Below are 12,180 nucleotides of genomic sequence, written 5' to 3' on the forward strand. Positions count from 1 at the left end.
TGGGTGTGATGATTTTGCTTATGAAAACCCTTTAAACATTTTTAAGAGATATGAGGTGATATGGCTTTCCATATTGGACCCAATCACTAACCAGCTCCTAAAATCATGCCATATATTGATCAAAATCCCATAATAGCATGCTTAGCAACTTTAACAGGTAGGATTCCATTGGGGTTCCACCTAGCATGTCATGTAGTTAGTTCATTACCACATTCTCAATATGGAATATCAATAAATATACAATAAAGTAGGTGTAACAAAAAACTCCCAATTTTAGTAGATAATTATGCCTTAGTCCCTCCACTATACAATATCACATAATAGACTATTGGGCATCTATTAATTTACCGTCAAAACCTCATTCTATAGAAAATATAATTTCAGAGATTTTGCAATTCCGGTTGGACCTTTAAAATAGTTTTAAAACAAAAAAACATTTTTAAAATAAATATTAATAAATAATATTACTTTTCAAAACCTTGCAAACAATTTTACCAAAATACCACCGGATTTGGATTTGTGTTCAATCAATTATAGACTCTCTCTCTCTCTCTCTCTCTCTCTCTCTCTAATATTCTCCCAATTAGGATAGTAAATTCCATGTTGGAAGTCTCTTTTGAATATGACCAAACGCTTCAAACCAAGTACACCAATCTAGACATGAACCATTGGTGAGTCAAAATTTACAGTGCATAACCACCTTGGTAAGGACATCTTAGGTCAAGTGACCAATTGAACATTACTTACAAGAATTTCATTCCAAATAAATCAAACGCAATGTGCATACAAATTCTCGTATGATATGGTTCAATGTACACACCCTGGAGTCTTTCTTCCTAAGAACACACTCTTCGACGGCTATATGAACGGGGGGTGTCTTGTCTCATCCCTAGTCATGAACAGTTTAGGTTAAAACTTAAGGACTACCAAGGCCCTAATCACACTTAATAATTAAATAAATAAATTTAAATAATTGGGTTATATGGACACACTTCCAACAAAAGTGTGTCATAGAGTAAGAAGCATCAATGGAGCATTTCCAACAAAAGTGAATGGAAGATTCAAGATTTGTAGAGATCATCAAAAGGCTCAAGTGACTTGGAAGTCAAGTGTCAAACTCTGTACCAAGTTTCATTGGAATTCAAGTGTCAAAGAGTAGCTTAGGCTTCTACACTTGGGATTTATTTTACATAATGCAATATCTCTTGTATTCCTAAGTTGTAAGGTTGTCACTAGTTAATTGACCTTAAAACATTAAATGGTCAAATGATCCAAATTGGACTAACTAGTAGAAACCCTCCTTGCATTGGGACTTGCCTAGATTTGACCAAGTCATATAGAATGGTTGACCTAGAATTGGATTAATCAAATTGGCCTAACATCTCTTAAAATGTATTAGATTTGATAGGTCAAGGCTTTACAGGCTCTAAGGAAAAACTTGGGGTCAACCTCCAACCGTACGTGGACAAATGGTCCAGTGGCTGAGGGTTGTGTTTACTTAGTTGATATCCCCAATGGAATAAATTTTGGAAGTTTGACATCCCCAATGGAGTTGCCACTGTAAGAGTAGTGATTTTCCATCCTCAATGAGAATCTCCTCCTCTTGAGAGAGAAGGAATAAGGATACACCACCTAAATTAGGGTTTGGGACTCACATTAAACATATATGTGTCTCCATTCGATCCGGTTTGATTGTGAGATTGAGTTCGAGTCAAGTTGCGGACCAGGGAATGTGTTAGGTACCCTGGTCCATTCAATTAAACCAATATTCCACTTGATTTCATATTTTTATAAAATTATGAAAAATTTTAATTAATACATGATATTCTAATTTATAGATATAAAATATAAAAATAAATTAAGGGAAAAAGATCTCTGTTCGGGAGTGTGGCCTATGCCAGCACTCCCATGAGCCTATCTCTTTCCTCCCCATGTGAAAAGACACCTCTGCCCCTTATTTTAAGGAGGAGAGAGAGATAGACACATAGGAGTGCTGGCGTATGCTACACCCCCGTACAGAAAACTACTTCCCATAAATTAAATAAGAAGAAAATGAGATTCACCTCGATGCATGCACTATAAACAGAGTTAGTATATATAAATTCGTATGAAATTCACTAATTAATTTATAATAGAACAAAATGATCCTAAGCTGCTGTTTTTTAATAGAACATAAATTAAATAAAAACTCTAATTAAAAGAAAGATGATTTACAACAAATAAAAGAAACTAAATTATCAATAATTGCTTAATATCCAATAACAACAGTGGATAATCAGAAATTAATATACAAAGAATATATCATTCAATAAAATTGATAAATTTTTTATTTTATAGAAATATGCATAATGACCTAAATGTTGTTATAATGCACGGAAACTTAGAATGCTAGTAAAAATTATTTAAATACAATATAACCTTGTAAATGAATCTATCCAAAAAAAACCAATGTAATATGTTTCCCATGATTTGAGTAAATAATATATTCCAGCTTAACATAATCATAACTTTGTTATTTTAAATCAAATTTCCTTGATTCTTGATGCATTGAAAAGCTTATTATGAGTATTATTTAATGAAATGAAATTTGCAAACTAATTTGACCAAAAGTAGTTGAAGAATTCTTTTTAAAATTGAAACACACAATATAAAATAAAAAACACAAATGATACATCCAATATTCGGCTAATCACGCGCCACGTGTCAAACCCCCATAGCCAAGGGCGAACGAATTGGGCGGCCACTACCGCGGCCACACATCGGGCGCTCACCGCGGCCTCCTCACGCCTACCAGCGCGCCTCTCACCTACGCGCGCTCACCTAGCGCGCCTCCCACCGCCTCACCAGCAATCATGGGCACCGAGGTGGGGCCACCCATCTCGACCCGATCGTATCGCTAAGACTCATGTCCTGGACTCTAGACCCTTAGAGTCACGCATCCACGATTCAAGCACCAAGGCGTTATCACACCGGATATCTATCCACCAAGGATCCGATGCCACGGACACTCCCGGGATGGACGATAGACCGTACCGGGCCTCTATCCACTCAACGGCATCCATCAACGGACTTCCACCCGCCATATGCTATAAAAGGCAAGGTACACACCCTATAGGGGACATCTAATCTCATATGAATAATCACTATTCATCTATTTGCGCGAAATCTAACTTTATCGAGAGCCCTAGGCGACCACACGGTTCTCGTGACCCCTTGGTCCACTTGCGGGACTCAGACGCTCGCGATTTCTTGCCAACAGTTTCTATAATAAAATGAACATAATACTGAAGCTTGGTCTGATTTCATGATCATTTGATCAACTTTTGATGCTATCAACCCTTCTAGAGATATTTTGGTCTTTGCCTAGGGCTACCTCTCTCGTCCATTTTGGAATGGTCTAGATTATTAGTTGAGACATCCAAATCCATACGATAGATCACACGCACGCACACGTGATCTAAAAGCATTCAATCATCATTACTATGCACACCTCTAGGTTCACAGAATGAGATATCTACAAACATATTTCATTCTTCCTCTGTTTCTCTGTAAAACTCCCTCTCGATCACCACTCTCTCCTTGTATCCCTACCTCCATCTCGGAACCTTCTCTTCCTCTCATCCCTGCTCCTTCCTTCTGTTTCTCAGCAGTAAATCCCCATCTCTCTCTTTGTCCCACTCTGCCTTAGGCTTTGGAAGGACTAGTGTGATCTAATGCAAGCATGTCCAAGATCTCATCCACAGTTTTGATAGATTCACTCTGGAGTCGTAAAGTTATCTCTCTACAGACCTATGCACTAACACCAGCAATTCAGAGGTGTTTTAAGAGTTTTTTTTTTTTGTTCCTTGAAAGGAATCTATTGAAGTTACAAGGCCGTCGTAGACATAATAAAATTAGGGAGTACCCAGTGCACGAGGTTTCTACCACTGTAGGGATATGGGGAAGGTTCAAAATATACGGAACCTTACCCCTGCTTTCACAAAGAAGCTATTTCCAACCTAAATTAATACAAGGACAAAAAACAAGAAACATAAAACAAAAAAGCAGATTCAAACCCTCTTGTACCTGACCCTAATCAGCCATTCTAATCCAAACACATCCTTATTAAACTACTAAATCTGTTTGATCTTTCAAAATATACAATAGACCATAAAAGAAAATAGAAAAAAAAAATTTCAATTATTATATATAATGCATAAAATTACACTAAAACAAATTGTGTTAGGCCATACAGTTCCAACAATGACTACTTTAAATAAATGTCTCATACAACCCATAGATTGTACAATTACAATAGTAGATCGAACACACAAGAACTAAAGTATTGGGCTGAATTCATGCCATTCAGAGTAGGTGATCATTGGAGAAGCTGGTAGAGAGAAATTTGCAGACATTGATGGAGGGCTAGCAGACCATGAAGGAGGTAGTTTAGGAGCAAAAAGTGAGGTACTCACCTCAACCTTATTGTCCTGAGGGTCCCTGATTGAATCAAAACTTCTTGAGAAAATCTCAATCTCATCGTTCTGAGACGAAATTTCACAAGGTTTGCAGCTGGAGTCATCAACCAGATCAGCAGCAGCACTAATAGATCCAGATGAAACTTTTTTCCCAGTTAGATTCTGAACAAGAGCCATAAAATCCTGTGGTCTAGTATGAATAATCTCTGGTGACTTTAGGTGTATCACCACCGGCCCCGGCGGACGACGTTGATCAGCTACTGGCTTCTTGATCTTACAGGAATCTGTTCCTACTCCTACATACAGAGGTCGAGGCCTTGGACCCCTAATTTGCTCCCTTCTAGGGGATACTCTCTTAGTGCTTTCACCTGAAGAAGACATATATCAACAGTTCTCTGTTCTTTCTCTTGGGTTGTTATGGATTGAAGTTTTGATCTTTAAGAAGTATGTTCTCACTCTTTCTCTCTATAAAGCTAGGTTCTCCACAGATACAGTTTATATAGACCATGGAGAGACCTCTCTCTCTCTCTCTCTCAGAGGATTAATGGGGGAATACAGGATTCATGAAATAGTCAAGGAAATGGTCTTATTAATTATGCATAGCTTGGTCATGGCATGAGGACTTTGACTGAAGCTGGTTTTAGTACAGACCGTTGGATGTGTTTGGATTTGGTCCTTTTTGTGAAGTATCAGAAAATAGAATTCTATTCACTCACTTTAGTTTTCTGGATTCTGATCCTCTACGGCCGGGCAGATAGCTGTCTTGGTGTGGCCCACATCTAGACACGGGCTAAATGAGGATCCAGATCCTCTATGGCGCGCTGCTCGTAGACGCAAAGACCGCCTTATCCCTGCCCAAACTCCTTGCCCGAGCAGGGGTAAGGCAGTCATTGCATGCACGGCCCAGTTTGGACCGCACAGGCTGCTACGGGCAGCTACGCCGTAGACGATCTGGATTGGCTAAATGATCACCCTACCCACTGTCCAAGAATTTAGATCTGCTACCCACATGGGGACGGATGGGGACAGATCTGACCCCTCCAAGGGGGTGTGGGTGGGGACAGATCTAAATCCTCTATGGGGGTGTCGGACCCACACCCCATGGAGGAGTCAGATCTGTCCCCACTTGTCCCCATGTGGGTAACTGATCCAGATTCACTGTCCAAACACCTGCCTGAGTGGAGTCCACACCCCTGTTTGGGTGTGGGCCGCTTCCTGCCCGGCCGTTGAGGATCCAAATTGTTTCTGTGCTCCAGCTTTTTTTCTTCTGTTCACTCAATCTGAGACATTCAAGGGTTTTCAACAAATGTGGGCTCTACAAAAGACCCGATGTTATGGAGTAAAGTCCCATCATCCAATAGACCCTATAAGAGTAACTTCTTTTTTTTGATAAAATCCTATATGATTATCTTGATTATAAGAAAGTCCTAAAGTCACCGTTTTCCTTTTGGATGATTGGACTGATCGAGCTCTACAGGATCCACAATTACAGGAGACATGTCCAAAACCGTTAGATCAGAATCCTTTCTGTCACGGGCATTTGGGTATTTTCTATCACAAGATTGCTCCATTGTGATTAAGTGGTCACGGGTTCGAGTCTGAAGACTGTCTCTCCCCAAAAGCAAGAGTTAAGTAAAATTACGTACATTATGACCCTATCTAGACCCTGCAGTAACGTGAACCTTATGCACTGAGTACTTCCTTGATTTTTTCCTTTCCTATGAATCACAAAGGGAAAAATATTCAATTCCTCTGGCTTTTTTCATGGAAGCAACAGCTTTTACCCCACGTTTTGCTGTGAAACCTTGATCCAATCTATTACTTAATATGTTGTGTGTGTTGATTTATCTTCTGGAAGGAAGGATAGTAGGAGAAGAGGCTTTCTTCTCTTTAATATTTTTGGTTTTTTTAATCTATATATATATATATATATATATATTTTGTTGTTTTGACTTAGGGAGAAGAAAAGGTCAGGGTCGTTCGGATGGAGACACGATTTCTGGACTGATCCAAAATCTAAAAACCGAAAAGTAAAAGCAAGACGAAGATAAGCAAGAAAAAAACATGTATCCGTCGTTGGGTAATTAAAGAAGAGAAAGCAAAGTTTTCCAGATAAGTTAGACATTTCATGGTTTGTGGAGCAGGGAAGCCTTCGGTTCGGTTTTGGTTTTTTGGTCCCATTTTTTTTGGTTCGATTCAAGATATAACATATAGAAATTCAAATCAAAATAAGAGCATGTGTTTTCAAACCATAATCGAACCGATATGAATTGGTTTTGAGTCCTTATGCGGTTTCATATTCACTTTGCTCTCACTTTGTATTCGATTTTGGTCATATTTTAGGTGTTTTGACAAAAATTTTACATCTTTACAACAAAAGAACTCTTTGTTTTTATTTTGTTAGTCACAATCTGCTAAATTTTTTCAAACATTAAAATGTAATAAAAGTTATCATCCACGTTGATTAAAATATAAAATATAGAATATAACTTATTCGATTTGAAAATAGGTATTCTGGTTTGATTTGATAGTTTCAATCATGAAACCAAAACCAAATCAAACCGACAAAAGATTTTATAAACAAAAATGAATTGATTAAAGCTGAGCCGATGTTGATTTTGGCTCACGATATACACTTTTTATTTTTGGGGGGTAAAGTCCACGATATGCACTTACCACATGACAAAGAGGGTAAGGAGGTAGACGTGTCTTTGGGCACCGTAGGTATTAAAAAGGAAGAGATCAAGTAGGGGTGTAAGTTGGGCCTATCAACCCGAGCCCCACCCTGGCCCGCCTTGTGCTTGAACAGCATCTAGGCTAGGTTTTTCAATCCTAAGGGTAAGTTAGGGTTGAAATTTTTAGACCTAGGGTCAAGGTTGGAATACGCTAGGGTTGAGACCTTACATTGAGTCTAGCCCGGCCCTGTGTTAAATTATGCTTTTATAATTTAGTGTTTACATTCTTCAATTTTTGTTTAGTATCTAATTATCTATTTGGTTTATCATCAATAAAAATAAAAATAAAAAAAATCGAATTATCTATTGAACAAATGTATTTAAAATTTTAAGACTTGATTAAGTTTTTTGACCCAAAGAAAAATCTAATAGTCAATTTAGTATGAAACAAACCAATACCCAATGTCAAGTTGATTTGTGTCATGAAGAGGCATAATACAAAATGAAAACCTCCAAATATTAAATTAAAGGTCATTACATTCGTAACGTAACACGGTTGTCGCTCCTTCTCACTTCTGCTTCATCATCTCGATCATCACATGAATATATACACTTCAAATAAATATCTACATCCCAATGAAATAAATCTCATAAAACTAACGTACCATTTAGGCTGCCTAAGGGGAGTACATAAATTTCTAGAGAGAGAGAGAGAGAGAGAGAGAGAAAGTACAATTATTCAAAACATGCATCTCATACACATTGAAACATATATTATTGTCTCACATACACTTTAAATTAATTTAAATCCCATAATCATGTTTAGTCCATTTATTTAAAAATGAATGCAATCCTTCAAGTTCCAAATTATAAATTAATAATGTTAGTAGGGTAAAGTAAGATCCCAATTGCATTTCCATAAATAAAAAGATCTCGTAGTGTGTTTAAGAAACAATTCTGTGGGCCCCAACATATATCCACAAACAAGCCCAGAATAAATCCCCAATACAAAGTCACTGTGCGTCCACAACAAGAAGTCACAATTGCCTGCCCACCATTTAGGGTAACAAGGTCCGTAACGGGTAGGGGGTAAAGTCCAAAAACATTAAGTTTTAAAATTATTAATTATTAGAGGCCCATCGTATAAAGCATATCAATTATTAGAGGTTTACTAAAAAAACCCTAAACCTGGCCTAGGCTGGACACCCCCTGGTTTCGCCTTGGGCATGACCCTACCATTTACAAAATCCACGATGGCCATTTAGCTATGAGTTTAAAAACTAATGGGCCTAAGTTCACCTACCATATAAAACAAAAGACTTTAAGCCAAGCCCATGGATCTGGTTTCGTTCACCGACCATATAAAACAAAAGACTTCAATGATAAATCCACTAAAGGGCCAAAGAGTCTTTTAATAGCGCCCTCAGGTTTAAAAATTTCTTGTTTTGTTTTTTTGGTTTGGTAGAAAAGGTTTCAAAAACTTAATAGGACGAAAAAGCAAACTTCTCATTCATCTTTCCCATTCTACCCCAACCGCCAACATGCAACTACTTGCGGGTTGGTCTTTTTTTATTTATCATGCACCCACCCACCCTATTTGAAACAGGGAGGAGGAGCAGTGGAGCACCCATCTTCGGAGCTGCGGCCGTGGGCTGGCCAGGCACTGCGGCACTGCGGCACTGCGGCACCCCAGAAAGAAGGATGGGATTGCTTATGCCTTGTCGCAATAATGGGAGGCCTGCAGCCGCAGGCCATCCATGGCCTACAGCTTGAGTACAAAAGCCAGTAGTCGCGGGCCATGTTAGGTCTGTGTCCGCGGGCACGGGGTTGAATTGAGGAAATTAGCAAATTGAGGTGATATTTTTTCAACTCGGATCACCCTGATCCCTATCTTCCTGCGAAGAAGAGATGGATCAGTTCAATTCAGATCTGTTTCTCTCCTCTCAGGTGTGCTCTTTCCAACTTTTGTTCCCTATTTTCCTTTCCTGTTCGTTTTTATATCTTCTTCTTCTACCTGGTCTTACCCCTGTTTTTAAACCAATTTTCAGTTAATTATTTTTTCTCATATATATTTCATTCATTACTCATTCTTGCCCAAAAAATAAAAAATAAAAAATTACTCATTGGTCATTAGTAATTAGTTCAGCCCAAATTGATTAAAAGCTAACTATAAACAATAATGGGCCTTGATGTACAATATGTGTCTTAATGGCAAAAATAGGGTTCAGCCCAAATTATTTAAACCCACATCAACATTATCATTTACTTTGTTCACCACATTTTGTCTGAATCTAAAATCCCTTCAATATTTCATGTTTTTTTAAAAAAAATGTCCAATTAAACAAAGGCCTTTAAACTGTCATGGGCCAAGAATTGAACCATCCTTATTCGGGTCGGGTCAAGAAGAGAGCTATTCTTTTAACAGGTCCTTGGGACTTAAAAAGGCCCAATAGTTCAATGGGCTTCATACTTGGCCCAGCCATTAAGATATGAATCATAAAGAAGGTTTTATCTTATAAATGACCTTAACATGAGGGCCAAGCTCATAAGATATAAAGCTCTGAGAGAGTTGGCAGACCAAATAGATGCTCTACCAAACCCAATCATCCCCTTTTTTATGCTAAATCCAAACATGTAAGTGATGTCAAGCTTGATTATCTTCACTAAATGAAGCAATTAAAGAGCGTTGCTGCCTTAAACAAACACATTTTATTAAAAAAATTCTCGAATCAATCTTTATAGGGAAGGTTGTGAGGCACTAATTGGGAGGTTTAGTAATATAAAATCATGATTGCATCATTATGACATTGTCACCCTTGTTTCCTTTATAATACAAACGAAAAGCAACTCTTACTTTCATTAATGGTTAAACAGTTAAAACTTTTTTTAATAGTTAACAGTTAAAAACTTTTTTAAGTAAGGATCACTATTTTACTTTCCAAAATGAATGAGAGTGTCAAATTTTAATTAAGATAGTGCCATATTATAAAACCTTTTTTTTTAGGTAAACCATTTTATTAGTGAAAAGTGAAAACCACTACACAATGGAACAGGGAATAATTATCATCTCCAATTCGTTATCTGTTCCAATTCCTTCAATTCCTCTAATAGGAGGAGTGGACCCTACTTTGGGCAGTGTGTTTGGATAGCGGATAGGACTCGAACACGATGTAACAATTCACATAAAAAAGATTAAGCATATTTTATACCGTTCGTATGTTGGTGAAGAATAATCAAGAAAATCCTCACAATACTCAACGATCACACTTTTGATCTGAGTCTTCCACAGTCTATTGCTAGTCCTTGTTTCTCTCCTTTGTGGGAGGAAAAGATGAATGATGAACATAGACTGCAGGGACCCAAGACTACAGTATTTATAATACTGTCCCGACCCTAGTTCACCTCTACAATGAATAGGATTGCCTATCTCTATCAGTGACGACCCAAACCGATTCATGTATGTAGACTCCCATGCATCAAACTACTAACTCTTATAATTAATTAAGCCGACATAATTGAGGACATCAACACGTATATGTAATGTATGTGTTTTTGTTGAAAAAATTACACAATAATGTGGTCAAACATTGCCAAATCTAATTATGATATTTTAACATGTTTTTCTGACAAAATAACATAAACAACGATGAATTTAGCTCGTCTCCAGGGAGCCCAGTATGCCCAGGGTGCTGCCACCCATTGGGCTGTGCTGCACACATCCCTAGGCATGCGTCGAGATGTGTGTGACACAGCTCAGTCGTTGGATGCCCCCTGACAGCACCCTGGGCGCTGGACTCCCTGGAGACAATTCTGATCCAACAACGATACCAAGGAGAGAGAGAGAGAGAGGTGGGAATCATTTCATGAGAACTTTATCTTACACCAAGATACTGTACATGTTTCACAAATGAAAGAAGATTAAATTAACAAAGGAAAAAAAAACTTTATGCGGAAGTGTAGGCCCAGCGCCTAGACACATGAGAGGCGGAAGACCGCCCCTTCCCGCCCCCAAGAAAAATGTGAATAAATGCCTCACTTGATGCCCCGTGCATGCATAGGAGCCAAGTTCTCAGACACAGAATACTTTCCCATTAATAAAACCTCCATGAATATGAGAACCTAGTAGAATCACCAATAATTTATGCTAATTCCTTTCTCTATAGAGTCGAGTAGAGGGGAGCCACCAGGGGAGAGGAAGAGGAGACCTAGAGCCAGTAAGGTAGGGGAGCGGAAGAGCCTATGTTGGGAAGGAGGGAAAGACAGAGATGGAGAGGAAGAGGGAGAGACCTGACCTTGCAGATGGCGGTGATGGGTGGGTGATGCAACAACTGTGGGAGTGAGATTTATTAGGTCTCATCAACATGGGTGTGATATTTGATTTCACAGAGGGTGAGACGATAAACTCACCGATCCGTGTGTCAAAGTGCAAGAACTACACGACTATGTAGCATTCTTTTTCATAAATCATTTTTCCTTTTTTCAAAAAAGTTAACTATATCATTTAAAGTGATACCCCTCCCCTCCTCCCCCACCCCCTCCAAAAAAAAGGAGACTATCATTCAGAGGAAAAAAAACCAATTACCTACAGTCTTACAGATCCAATTCCTCTCCAACGCACTTGTGCGCCATGTACAGCTCACATCGTGCAGCTGGGGAGCTTCGATCACACGGCAACACACATCTCGACGTGTTGGCGTGTGGATCGAGGCCTCCCCAACCGCATGATTTGCGTTGCACACCGTGCCGCTTGGGAGAGGAGCCCAATCCGAGTCCTACACCAACACTTCCCCTTGCAAATAATGGTAGAACTGACAACAATGAATTTTATTTTGGGAAGAATATTTTCTGCGCTCACACACAATAGGAGTCGGAATGACTGCCATGCCCCATGTATGAAGGAAATTCTGCTCCTTTTGTGCCACCACATGCACTCTCATTGTCTGGCACACAGCATGGCTCCTGCATCCCACACAGAAAACAACGCCCCTTATTTTGTAACATTTCTTTTTCGAATCATTTACGCTGTCAGTCCGGACTCCATCTTAAGG

General features: G+C 38.8%; 1 protein-coding gene across 1 annotated transcript; it reads right to left on the bottom strand.

Moving 5' to 3' along the window:
* Window positions 1-4,316: 4,316 nt before the first annotated feature.
* Window positions 4,317-4,838, bottom strand: LOC122665509 (VQ motif-containing protein 8, chloroplastic-like). The gene has a single exon (XM_043861683.1). It carries the CDS (start codon window positions 4,836-4,838, stop codon window positions 4,317-4,319), a length of 522 nt encoding a protein of 173 aa, XP_043717618.1.
* Between the last annotated feature and the right edge of the window lie 7,342 nt (window positions 4,839-12,180).

The sequence above is a fragment of the Telopea speciosissima genome, chromosome 1 (genome assembly GCF_018873765.1).
Source record: "Telopea speciosissima isolate NSW1024214 ecotype Mountain lineage chromosome 1, Tspe_v1, whole genome shotgun sequence".
In the NCBI taxonomy this organism is placed as follows: domain Eukaryota; kingdom Viridiplantae; phylum Streptophyta; class Magnoliopsida; order Proteales; family Proteaceae; genus Telopea; species Telopea speciosissima.

Coding starts and splice junctions, on each gene's coding strand:
- LOC122665509 (XM_043861683.1), bottom strand. CDS start 4,838: ATGTCTTCTTCAGGTGAAAGCACTAAGAGAGTATCCCCTAGAAGGGAG.